Below are 12,667 nucleotides of genomic sequence, written 5' to 3'. Positions count from 1 at the left end.
CTCCTTACTGAAGTGAAAGTGTTGACTGGTGTCACTATCTCACGAACGCTATCTCACTATCTCACGAACGCGCCGGCGGATCTCCACCAAATTCGGGGGATCCCTTCAGCTCGAGGAGCCCTCTCGGTAGCCCCCCGGGATCGCTTGATCGGTCGGCGTCGGACCACAAATTTAACCACCCGTAACTCCCGAACCCCGGGGGCTCATTTGAAAGCGGGCCTCTAGACGTGCACTCGATTCACGTTCGAGAGGGTTTCTCGAGCTGAAGGGATCCCCCGAATTTGGTGCGGATTCGCTGCGCCGTTACGGAGATATGGCCGTTCAAAGTTTCAATGGTTTTCCATAGACTCAAGCTTTAAAGCGTTTCATTCAGGTCGCCAGTAGCAAACAATGGAGCGCGCTCTGCTGGACAAACTAAGTAATTACACCATTTCAAGCATTTTATCTGCGTTATATGTTCTGTAAAAAAAAATTCATATCGGCGCCATATTTGCCGATACCGATATATCGGCGACAGGCTCATATCGGCAAAACGATATACCGTTCGGCCTCTAATTATTTATAACTAATAAATTGCTTTTCGCTCTTACATGACAATAATTTAAAGCAGTCAGCCCAGTCATGCAAATATATCTACTACAGTGATATAAACAGTGTAGAAAAATACACCATTTCTGACAGGAATCCTGGTTGAGTCTCACCAGTCTGGGCTCTGGGCAGGCGAGACGGTTGCAGGAGGGTCGTCTGAACACTCGTCTCTGGGGATGGGAATGGCTGCAGGGGCTGGAACGGGAGGAGGAGAGGAGGAAGAGGAAGGCGCAGCGACAGATTTGGGTAGTTCTGAGGGTGGAGTGGGTGGTCCTGGTGCTTTTGTCTGGACAGAAAAAGAAACAAAAATGGTTCTTAAGATCTTTTGATTGTTATCTTAATTCAGACGGTCAGTGGTCAACTCTGACCTTTGACACCATGACCACCACAAAGTTCTTCTCGTCGATTTTGTACTCCTTGATGGGCGTATCATCCTGCAGGATTTTCCCAGCGTAGATCAGCTTCTGTCCCGCTACTGGAAAACTTTCTCGGCCCTTCTCAGCCTCAATCTTCTCTTTCAATGCCTTCACCTGAGTCAAAACCATAATTATAATTATTAAAGTCATACATTTACATCATCAAAGGAAAATAATACATGGATATTTAAGCAACCAGACATGCTCTGACCGCTATTTCAAGCCTGTCTTTTAATAATACTGTTATAACAATGGTGTTATCTTTAAATATGTGACCCTGGACCACCAAATAAGGGTCAATTTTTTGAAAACTAATCAAAAATTAAGTTTTTATATATTTACGGTAGGAAAGTTACAAAATATCTTCATGGAACATTATCTTTACTCAGTATCCTAATGAGTAATTAGGATATTACTCATATTGCTACAAATATACCCGTGCTACTTATGACTGGTTTTGTGCTCCAGGGTCACAAATAATCTGTAACTCTATATTATATAGTACATAAACCTGACAGACTAATTATCGTGAGTTGCGTTTGTTTATACTATACAGACAAATATCTATCTATCGCCTTACACGATCAGCTGATCCCCAATGACTCAAAAAGCCACTTAAATCGTTCTAAATATACTCCTGTCGTGAATAGTTATTCACTCAGAGTACTTCTACTTGTTGTAACGTATTTAGATGAGCGAAAGAAAGCGCGTAAATACCGTCTGCTCATCGTCGATGTCTATTTGAATGGTCTGCTGCTGCAAAGTCTTCAGTGTGATCTGCATGACTGCTCTGCCTTTGTCTTCTCCTTTCTTCTTGATTCGGGACCTTTGAGCACTTCTATATCCAGAGGAAATGTTTGACTTTGAAAGCGAGGGACCGGTATTAAGCGTTTAGAGATGTAGCTCTCTAGCTAACAGGCTAAAAACACGCCTGTCAGGTGCGCTGCGGCATTTTCTTCGGCGGTGGCGGAGCGGAGGAAGGAGCTCTGACACAGCGACATCCTCCGGAACTGAGGGGAATGACACTTTGAGTGCGCGGAACCCAAAAATACAAATTCTGACATTTATTTACATTATAAAAATGACCTTAGAGATGACATGGACATGGATATTTGGGATGGTTTAATTTAACTTTATGATCGTGTTTTGTCTCACCCTTTTTTGTCTTATAGTTATTTTTATTAAAGCGAAAATGCCTTGTACAAACCTGTTTGGTCTTCCTTTTATTTATTTATTTATTTTCCACTAAACCAGTCGGCTCTGCACTAAACACAGCACAGAATAAATATTTTAAATTAAAAATGTAAATAAAAATATTTGTAAATGCAAAGTCTTCAGTGTGATCTGCATGACTGCTCTGCCTTTGTCTTCTCCTTTCTTCTTGATTCGGGACCTTTGAGCACTTCTATATCCAGAGGAAATGTTTGACTTTGAAAGCGAGGGACCGGTATTAAGCGTTTAGAGATGTAGCTCTCTAGCTAACAGGCTAAAAACACGCCTGTCAGGTGCGCTGCGGCATTTTCTTCGGCGGTGGCGGAGCGGAGGAAGGAGCTCTGACACAGCGACATCCTCCGGAACTGAGGGGAATGACACTTTGAGTGCGCGGAACCCAAAAATACAAATTCTGACATTTATTTACATTATAAAAATGACCTTAGAGATGACATGGACATGGATATTTGGGATGGTTTAATTTAACTTTATGATCGTGTTTTGTCTCACCCTTTTTTGTCTTATAGTTATTTTTATTAAAGCGAAAATGCCTTGTACAAACCTGTTTGGTCTTCCTTTTATTTATTTATTTATTTTCCACTAAACCAGAGTCGGCTCTGCACTAAACACAGCACAGAATAAATATTTTAAATTAAAATGTAAATAAAAATATTTGTAAAATATCGAAATAAAGAATAACACTATAATACAGAGGGTTTACAAAATAAATAAAGAAGTAAATAGAAGCGTCTGCTAAATGATTAAATGTAAATGTAAATAGAAAAAGATCATATCAAAGTTCAATGTTTTACTTTTCAGTTATCTTTATTCAGGTAACTCTTTTGCATATACGGTTGTCCTATATCTTTTTTTATATAAATACACTTAAGAAAATCAATAAACATACAGTTCAACAATAATTATCTAAAAACATGGTTTAAAAGTACTCCTTTTGGTTTTGTGTATGTGAAATGTACCGAATAAAATCATAAGATTCACCATGAAAATTAATTATATTGACTATATTAACTATAGATTTTTATTCAAAGTATATAAAACATTTTTTGCACGATATATAAAAATTACAGTTTAAATTACAAAATTAAATGACCTTTTTGCTGCAGCAGCAGCAGCAGTCAAAAATAGGCTATATTTTCTCCCTGGCTGTTCTGAACAACACAAACAACTTTTATTCATGTGCAATCATGTTTATATATGAAGGACCGGGAGTGAAGACTTTAAAGGATTTCTCGAATCATGTTAGATAGATACACAAAAGAGAAATGGGTGACCTTGTGTTCAAAATGTGTTGTTTCAGTGTTTGCGTCAGCGTTCAGTACAAAAACTACAACAACCACAATCCACAGATCAACCCACTTCCGGTCCAAGAGTTTGTAAACAATGAAAGGAGATATGGAGTCGTCAAGAGGTCTTACCTAAAAACATTGCTCTGTACAGGCCATAATAAATGCATATTATATGTCATGCATGTTGTGCACACCGGTAAGCATTAAACCAACCGGGACGTATCGGTTTTCAAGGATTCCCACTCTTTTAAACGTCTTTCGTGTGTGTGTGAAAATCGGACCGCTGGCTAGCGACGCGTTTGTTTTTCTACATACTAGAGTCTAGACAGACATCAGACACAACGGGCTGCGGAAACGACGGTCCCTAAACACAACCGAAGACTGGCGAGTCTTTCAAAGGCCACCTAGACGTGATTTTGGAGGGTTTGTCGTGTGGTGCAGGTTCTGCTCAATGGGGAACTGTCTGTCTTCTCAAGGCGCTGATGATCTGTCCCTGCTCAACGAGTCCGAGGGGGCGAGTCTGCCAGGAGAGCCTCCGCCACCCTACCAGGTACCACAGGCTAGTAGACCACAACACTGTCATTCTGCTGTGTACAGCACAGACTAGACTGCAGACAAGCTCGGATTGTGTGCCATATGTTATAGTAGTAATAGCAATGGGTATGCAACTGTCTGATCTAGATCTAAAAAGGAACAGGAAAAGTTTGCCTATTTCAGGTTTTGAGAAATGCAGTTTGTCATCATAGATATGCATCTTAGGTATTGACTGTGATCTCTGACTGAAAAAAATGTACCATGGCTGTTTTGGACACTACAATGACAGTATAGGTTGTAATGCCATATTAAGGTATAATAATAAAAAAAGGTAAATAAATAAAGTGTCTGAGCTGGGCCAGATCGTGTTTTTGAAAGCCTGCCATACATTTTAAAGAAATGCTTCCTTAAATTACAGCACATCTGTACTTTGTACTTGCAAATACAAAACTGCAACATAACATAGTTTCTTTTATGGGCTTTTAAATAAATAAAGGACAGTGCATTATTTAACAGTTCAGAGAATGTGATATAAAGAATAAAAAACAACCGTAATACAGAAGAACATATATAAATAAATAAAATATTTGTGTTGCATTCAAAAGTTTCTTGCTTTGTGTTCTCATGTTTGAAAGACTTTTAGAAGTCATCATAAGATCAGTCTTACATATATGTTATTCTGGACGTGTGAATGCAACATTTTACTGAAATAATTAAAAGAATAATTATGTAATTTTATTTTTATGAAAAGTTTGGATTTTGTTAATAAAGTAAAAATATTATTACATTCTAAATTTAAATTAATTATTTTAATTTAAAATAATTTTTTATATTTCCGTATAATATCAATCTAAAATGAGACAGAGAAAGGGCAAATAAATAAAAAAATAAATACAATTTATCTTTTAAAAATGTAATCAATTCAAAAATCATTAATCTTCGTATTTTTCACATACAGCATGGATATATCTTCTAATGGCTGCATTTACAGGATAGTGTCAATTCATATTTTTTGTTATTTCTTTTATTTTGTTAAACTACACACTTTTATAAAATAAAGGTTCCAAAAGAGGGTTTTCGCTGAGATGCTACAGAAGAACCTTTTTTTTTTTTTTTTGCCTTTCAGTGATCAATTCTTAAAAGAACCATTTTATCTTAGTGTGATTTTAATAATCTAAGAAACCGTTTTCCACTATAAAGAACTATTTTGTCCCTATTTTGAAAAGATTGCATGGTTGCCGATGCCAATAAAGAACCTTTATTTTTAAGAGTGTGAAGTTCTAATAAGCCCTTTTGTGTGCTCTAACCACATGTTAGCGGATTGCATTAATTATGTGTGATCAAACGCTCTGGTGACCCCAGGAGCGGGCGCAGGTGCCAGTGTACCATCCCACACCCAGTCAGACGCGGCTGGCCACTCAGCTGACGGAGGAGGAGCAGGTCCGTATCGCTCAGCGCATCGGCCTCATCCAACACCTGCCCCGAGGGATCTTTGACCCGGGATCGGAGCCGTCCGACAAGAAGATCAAAGAGTGTGTGATGTCCAGAAAACACGTGAAAACTAGTGCTGTCAAACAATTAATCGCATCCAAAATAAAAGTTTTTGTTTACATAATATTATGTGTGTGTGTGCTGTGTATATTTATTATGTATATATAAATACACACACATGCATGTATATATTTCAGAAAAATATTATACACAGCACACACATATATTATGTAAACAAAAACTTTTATTTTTGGATGCGATTAATCACAAGTAATCGTTTGACAGCACTAGTGAAAACCACTTTAAAATCTAGCTGGCTGCATGTAAAAATGTTTGCCATCTGCCCACAGGTGTGTGATCTGCATGATGGACTTCGAGTACGGCGACCCGATCCGGTTCCTGCCCTGCATGCACATCTATCACGTGGACTGCATTGACGCCTGGCTCATGCGCTCCTTCACTTGCCCTTCCTGTATGGAGCCCGTCGACGCTGCGCTGCTGTCTTCTTACGAGACAAACTGAGAGTGCCTGCGGAAAAACCGAGAGACGTGCCAATGAGTCTGCCAAGAGCCCCGAAACGTTTGGGACAGTAGATTGAACAAATGAAGGTGGTTTGACTCTGTGTGTGTGTGTGTGTGTGTGTGTGTGTGTGTTCAGAGACTGTAAAAATGTCTAGTGTTAAACTTAAAAGGCCCTGGAAGGATGTTTAAAACCTCTCACTTGCATGTCAAAGCGCTTTTCGAATACATATACATGTAATTGATGTAAAAGTGAAGTTTAGCAAGGTGGAAAACCATGGAAGCATCTCTAATGAAGATAGAGTGTTTCAAAAGCCAATTCGAATGAGTAAATTAGGGTTAAATTAATAAATTATATACTTTTTTTTCTTTTCGTTCTAACCAAATTCATGAAATGTGCAATATATGCGAGAGGGACTCATGTCCTTCTGATTGGATGTGGAACCCGCCCACCGCCAAAATTCCGCCAATGAGATCATCCCTTTCTGAATTTGACAAGTCTAGAGGGCAGAGTTTCATTTCTGCAGGCTGTGAATGTGCCTTTTACGGCTCACAATTAGAATGCTGAGAAACCGAATCTACAAGAAAACATGTGCCATGATGATAATGTTGAAGCTCGTGATGCACTAACTGGTGTTTGAGGTGGTAGTTTTACATACTTTTTCTATCATTTTCTCGATCACTACGGATGGGTGCATCCACATCTAAATAGCTTGATAAATGCGTCACGTTATGTCATTTCGTGTTTAATCATAATGGGGTTGGTGATGAGGTTGTTTAGTGGTAGTTTTGCCTCATCAGCTGCTGTTTTCCAGGTTCTGGGATGTAAGTTGCCTTTTTACACTGGTTTTGGATCATCTTTCCCCTAAATGCTTGTTTTTGGTGTTACATGTTGGATCCTGTTTGTCCCCACTTAGCTTTGCCTTGCCTTGTCTGTTTGGATAGAACCGTGGGCACCGTCTTCAGTAGTTTTCTTTCTTTATTTTGGAAGAGAATAATAATGATACAATCGCCAAACTTTGTGCACCTTTCAAATGTTGCAGACTTAAAGTCAGCCTTTACAGTGGAAGCTTTAAAGTTATTCCTTGTTGTTTTCCTGATTGATGCAAACTATTTTTTTTCTTTTTGAACATGGAAAAAAAGCAGTACATGCTTCGATCAGTTTTGATACTGTTCGTAATGTCTTTGAGTCTTTTCTGTATGTTAGCTGAATACATGATCTTATACCTGTCAGTTTGAACTGCTTGTGCAAAAAGGAAGATTTTCACCTTTGTTGTTTTGTTTGCTCAGTCATTGTGCTGGATTAATCATGTTAATCGGGCTAAACTGTGTTAAGAGCCCCATGATTAGCCTGAAACTGTATTCATAAAATATTTCATCCTGCTCAAGCTCACCTCTGTATCTCTGTACTGAACCATTGTGACTTAAAATGTGATTGAATACCGAGAACAGTGTCTGAAAATCTCGAAATCAGCCTGTTACTGCTCTTAGATATCATATTGGATGAATTACTTAATTTTCTGTTAATGATTCAGAATTGAAATGTAGCTCTAGCACAACACAAATGTAAAAATAAATGTCATAATTCTGTGAAGTACAATCACCGCAACATTATATTTTGTTTCAAAATAAAATAAAATTAATAATAAAAAAAAGAAAAGCTTGTTGGTGCCATATAAATGTAAGTTTGCCAACAAAAACATTAGCAGGCATACTATTAAAATGAAGTGTTTGGTTTATATGCAATAATGGCACAAGAATAGTATTATAATACAATAAAGGTTGCCAAATTCTTCCATATCTACCCGTTTTGTGTGATTCTGTCTTCCAAGTACACAAATGAACAACGCACGATAAATATTTAACGATCCACTACTCACCCAACATGTGATATTATTATTATTATAAGTGTATTTACACTTCCAACTAATGAGAAATAAATTCTCGTGCTGTGAAAGTAGTTGGTACAGTCCGGCTGAGTCATCAGCGTAATCAACACACTTCCGTTCGCGACTGGCCACCCCACACGGGCCATTTTGGATCTAAGTTCTGTCCATTCTAGCGTGGTGTTTCTGCTGTTGCGGAGCCAAAATGGCGGAGTGTGCAGCTGCCGCTTTGGTGTATTCCAACCGATTTGAGCGCAAGATGGCAGCTTCAGTGGAAGACGAGTTTGAGGATGCGCCTGATGTAGAGCCTTTAGAGCCGACATTAAAGAATATTATAGAGCAGAAATCACTCAAATGGATATTTGTGGGTGGTAAAGGTGGCGTGGGCAAGACAACATGCAGGTGAGTGAATAAACGTCGGGGTTTTACAGCTGAGAGGCTGTTAGCTGTCAGTGCTGCTTTAGCAACAACATAGATTAGTCATTCATACATGTTTGCTATATTACTGTATTGCATTACTGGTGAAAAACACGCTGAAACTCATTAATGTGTCCCTTAAAATGCATGCTTAAAAACGAGCAAATGACAAAACAATTCTCTAAATATAAAACCTTACACGAGTCGAGATGGTAATTTATGATATTTCATAAAAATACCAAAATGTTGGTATTTTTAAAAATCATTTTCTATAAGAATAATAATTCATTAATTCTTTGATAACATATCACAGAAAAACAGACACATAAATGAAAGCGGTTGATATTAATCATCTAAGCAGTTCATATTTACATTTATATCATACAATCTGCCATCTATGATACAGCCACTTTGTTATTCTATAGTAATAATAATAATGTGATTTTTTTACTGCAACAGGTGTTTATAAATGGCAGAATTCACAAAATGTGTTCTTGCACTTAAGATATTTCTTACATGAACTGATTGACAATTTGTGATTAAGTTCATTTGTCATTTTTGGTTTGCTTAATAAAGAAAACATACTGAAAAAAAGATAATATAAGATAAGAAACTATATTGTCATTATAATAATACAACGAAATTAGTTTGGTAGCTCTCAGAGACCATCCAATATTCAAAGTTTTCTCAATCATAATATAATGTCATTCAAAAATACTGTTTAAATGCTGATTTCTTCTCTGGTTGTATTGTATCTAGAGTAAGTGTTTATATAAGTTTGTTTGGCTTGTTGTGTTGCAGCTGCAGTCTGGCGGTTCAGTTAGCGGCGGTGCGAGAGAGCGTCCTCATCATATCCACAGATCCAGCACACAACATCTCAGATGCCTTCGACCAGAAGTTCTCCAAGGTGCCCACCAAAGTCAAGGGCTACGACAACCTCTTTGCCATGGTACGTTATCAACGGCACACACTGTTGGCACTAAATGCTGTGTGTACACTAAAAACAGTGCCATGACATTCACCAACATGACCTGCTCAGTCCTTATACACACCAGTGTGAAAGAATTGTCACAGAAAAGCAGTTCTATTAAACTGCATCGTTTAGCTTATTTATACTGAATCTATAAATATCTAGTCAATTTAAATTAGCATAAACTCATGTGAGATTCACTTCAGGAACTTGTGCTGTTCTTGCCAGAAATATAAATCACATCCTTTTCTGTTATGACTGTGAAGATGTTGCAAGAAAAAAGGAAGGGGAAGATGAAACTTGGACAAACAATGTATTAGTATCTGGTTTAAAGGTTTCTATTCTTTGAGATATAGTTCAATATACCCGTGTTTATTTTAGCTTTATATAATCGTGTTTAGGTGATGATATACATGAGGTAAGACTCTGTTCTCCATCGTTGTGTCTCTGTAGGAGATCGACCCCAGTCTGGGTGTGGCGGAGCTCCCCGATGAGTTCTTCGAGGAGGACAACATGCTCAGTATGGGGAAGAAGATGATGCAGGAAGCCATGAGCGCTTTTCCCGGCATCGACGAGGCCATGAGCTACGCAGAGGTCATGAGGTCAGACTCAGTCAGCTTCCTGCATTGAACATATTGCACTATAATAGTCTCACAATGCAATATTTCTTTCTAAACTGCATCGTCTTGAAAAGCTCTAGTCATAGGGGTGTTTAGATGAGGTTTGAGCCTTCATTAGCATTTCAAACACTTCTTCGATAAAGAGTTGTAAGTCAAGAATGAAACCAAAGGGCTCCAAAATGAATCACAGCATTACAAACTTTCCTTCAAAGCATCCAAAAGACAAGGATAAAAGTGTGCAATGAATTACATAATTCAGTAATAAAAAAAATTGTAAATAAAACCGGGTTTTATCTTGGCCTTTTAATGCAGTAACACTCTTCCACATCTAGATGGCAAACCACCCACAGTCACTTTTTACACCCACATTCAACAGTCATTTTTATGTTGTTTATTTAAAAATATGTATAAAATATGTGTGGTGTATATAATCATTAGCTTATTGTTATTTATGTATTTATTTATTAATATAATTATTATTATAGAAATAAATTAATAAATTGTAGAAATACATTTATACAGTTATTTTGGTCCTTCGGAAATCATTCGAATATGCCGATTTAACATTTTTTAAATTTCTCTCGGGACACACTCTGCGTCTGCTCAACTTCCCCACCATCGTGGAGAGAGGACTGGGCCGCCTCATGCAGATCAAGAACCAGATCAGCCCCTTCATCTCACAGGTATCAGCACTGCATTCTGGGAATTGCTGTGTTTGTAAAATAGCACTGGAGAATAGTGGAATATACAAGTGTATGGTAGAGAAATGTATAAAAGTTTATAGAAAAAGTGTGAATGTTTATTTAAAAAAAAAAAAACCCCCAATTTGACTTCCTGTCAAACCATTGCAGATGTGTAGCATGTTGGGCCTGGGAGACATGAATGCAGATCAGCTGGCGTCTAAACTGGAGGAGACGCTCCCCGTCATCCGCTCAGTCAGCGAGCAGTTTAAGGACCCGGTGAGTGTCACGCCTCAGTGGTCCCTGTTAATGCCTGATCAGAAGGATGAAAAATGTTGATTTCTGTTTGGCATGCAGGAGCAGACGACGTTTATCTGCGTGTGCATCGCAGAGTTCCTGTCTCTGTATGAGACGGAGCGTTTGATTCAGGAGCTGGCCAAGTGTCGCATCGACACGCATAACATTATCGTCAACCAGCTGGTTTTCCCCGACAGCGAACGGCCCTGCAAGATGTGTGAAGCCCGACACAAGATTCAGTCCAAGTATCTGGACCAGGTGTGTGTGTGACCAGTTAAGACAAATTACATTTTATGACTTTGCATTTATACACTACGGAAACCTGTGACAAGATTCCTAGTCTTAGTAGAAAGAAGGAAAGTGTCTGTCAGTGGAGGTTCTTTACTGTGCCATTTTGGTCTCAGTATCTTTATAGTGAAACATGATCTGCAAGATGTAATGTCATTCCGACGTATAGCGCCGCTGTGTTACGGGCGTCCCGAGTTCGAATCCCAGCTCGAGGACCTTTCCCGCTCCCACTTGGCTTCCTGTCTGTTTACACTATCCTATCATAATAAAGGCTAAACATAATGTCATTCAGATCGAACCAATGCATAATTTACTTTAGTTACATTTTATTGTACCTTCAGGAGTTTAAAAATCAAATCTAATTTCTTCAATCTCTTCCTCGTTCCTTTCTTTTCTTTCCTTTCTGTTCTATTTCTTCCTTTACTTCCCTTTTCCTACTTTACCTTTTCTTTTTCCTCTTCCTTTTGGTGTTTATACTTTTCCTTTTCCTTTGTTTTCCCACCGTACCTTGCTCCTTCCTATTCCTTTCCATCTTCTCTTTTCTCTTTCTCTTTTCCTCTTTCTCTTTCTTTTTCCTTTATAATTTCCTTTTTTAATTTACCTTTCCCTTTTCTACCTTTCCATACTTTTTCTGTTCTCTTTACTTTTTCTTTTTCTTCACACTTTTTCCTCCTCTTCTTTCCTTTCTACTTTTAAATTTTTCTTTATCCTCCCCCAATTATTTTCCCTATTTCTGTTTTCCTCTATTTAATGTTTTATTCTTCCCTTTCTTCCTCCTGTTTACTTTCTCTCTCTGTACATTTTTCTTCCTTTTCCTTCCTCTTGTTTTTCTTTATAATTTTTCCTATTATTTTCCTTTCCTTTCCTTTCCTTTCCTTTCCTTTCCTTTGCTTTCTTTCCTTTCCTTCCTTTTCTTTCCGTTCCTTTCCTTTGATTTCCTTCCGTTCCGTTCCTTTCCTTTGATTTCCTTCCGTTCCGTTCCTTTCCTTTGATTTCCTTCCGTTCCGTTCCTTTCCTTTGATTTCCTTCCGTTCCGTTCCTTTCCTTTGATTTCCTTCCGTTCCGTTCCTTTCCTTTGATTTCCTTCCGTTCCGTTCCTTTCCTTTGATTTCCTTCCGTTCCGTTCCTTTCCTTTGATTTCCTTCCTTTCCTTTCCTTTGAGTTCCTTCCTTTCCTTTGCTTTCTTTCCTTTCCTTCCTTTTCTTTCCGTTCCTTTCCTTTGATTTCCTTCCTTTCCTTTCCGTTCCTTTCCTTTGATTTCCTTCCGTTCCGTTCCTTTCCTTTCCTTTCCTTTCCTTTCCTCCCCTCCCCTCCCTTCCCTTCCCTTCCGTTCCCTTCTTTCCTTTCCTTTCCTTTGATTCCTTTGATTTCCTTTCCTTTCCTTTCCTTTGATTTCCTACCTTTCCTTTCATTTCCTTTCCTTTGATTTCCTTCCTTTCCTTT

At 38.2% G+C, this 12,667-nt stretch overlaps 3 protein-coding genes across 5 annotated transcripts in view; 2 read left to right on the top strand and 1 right to left on the bottom strand.

The window, feature by feature from the left end:
- The window catches only part of LOC107675389 (UV excision repair protein RAD23 homolog A-like), a 9,185-nt gene extending 7,189 nt beyond the window's left edge, over positions 1-1,996 (bottom strand). Inside the window, exons 1-3 of the mRNA XM_016469703.1 lie at positions 1,722-1,996; positions 957-1,118; positions 702-874 (exon numbers count right to left, since the gene is read on the bottom strand). Of these exons, the coding sequence (XP_016325189.1) occupies positions 702-874; positions 957-1,118; positions 1,722-1,787 (401 nt within the window). The 5' untranslated portion in view covers positions 1,788-1,996. The remainder of the gene's footprint in view (positions 1-701; positions 875-956; positions 1,119-1,721) is intronic.
- Positions 1,997-3,591: 1,595 nt separating this feature from the next.
- LOC107675362 (RING finger protein 11-like) lies at positions 3,592-7,044 on the top strand. Of its 3 annotated transcripts, none has more exons than XM_016469683.1 (4): positions 3,592-3,719; positions 3,842-4,073; positions 5,420-5,589; positions 5,899-7,044. In XM_016469683.1, exons 2-4 carry the CDS (start codon positions 3,975-3,977, stop codon positions 6,068-6,070), a joined length of 441 nt encoding a protein of 146 aa, XP_016325169.1. In that variant the 5' UTR covers positions 3,592-3,719; positions 3,842-3,974; the 3' UTR covers positions 6,071-7,044. The 3 variants fall into 3 exon arrangements, with proteins under 3 accessions (XP_016325169.1, XP_016325165.1, XP_016325156.1); XM_016469679.1 differs by having other exon boundaries at positions 3,592-3,742; positions 3,849-4,073; XM_016469670.1 differs by having other exon boundaries at positions 3,592-4,073.
- Positions 7,045-8,082: 1,038 nt separating this feature from the next.
- The window catches only part of get3 (guided entry of tail-anchored proteins factor 3, ATPase), a 6,653-nt gene continuing 2,068 nt past the window's right edge, over positions 8,083-12,667 (top strand). The window contains exons 1-6 of the mRNA XM_016469693.1: positions 8,083-8,354; positions 9,171-9,318; positions 9,793-9,942; positions 10,493-10,642; positions 10,811-10,918; positions 10,997-11,213. Of these exons, the coding sequence (XP_016325179.1) occupies positions 8,158-8,354; positions 9,171-9,318; positions 9,793-9,942; positions 10,493-10,642; positions 10,811-10,918; positions 10,997-11,206 (963 nt within the window). The 5' untranslated portion in view covers positions 8,083-8,157 and the 3' untranslated portion in view covers positions 11,207-11,213. The remainder of the gene's footprint in view (positions 8,355-9,170; positions 9,319-9,792; positions 9,943-10,492; positions 10,643-10,810; positions 10,919-10,996; positions 11,214-12,667) is intronic.

This window comes from Sinocyclocheilus anshuiensis, unplaced genomic scaffold (genome assembly GCF_001515605.1).
Source record: "Sinocyclocheilus anshuiensis isolate Anshui unplaced genomic scaffold, SAMN03320099.WGS_v1.1 scaffold469, whole genome shotgun sequence".
NCBI classification, from domain to species: Eukaryota; Metazoa; Chordata; class Actinopteri; order Cypriniformes; family Cyprinidae; genus Sinocyclocheilus; species Sinocyclocheilus anshuiensis.
Note: the sequence above shows the minus strand (reverse complement) of the source record. Positions and strands in the feature narration are given on the sequence as shown.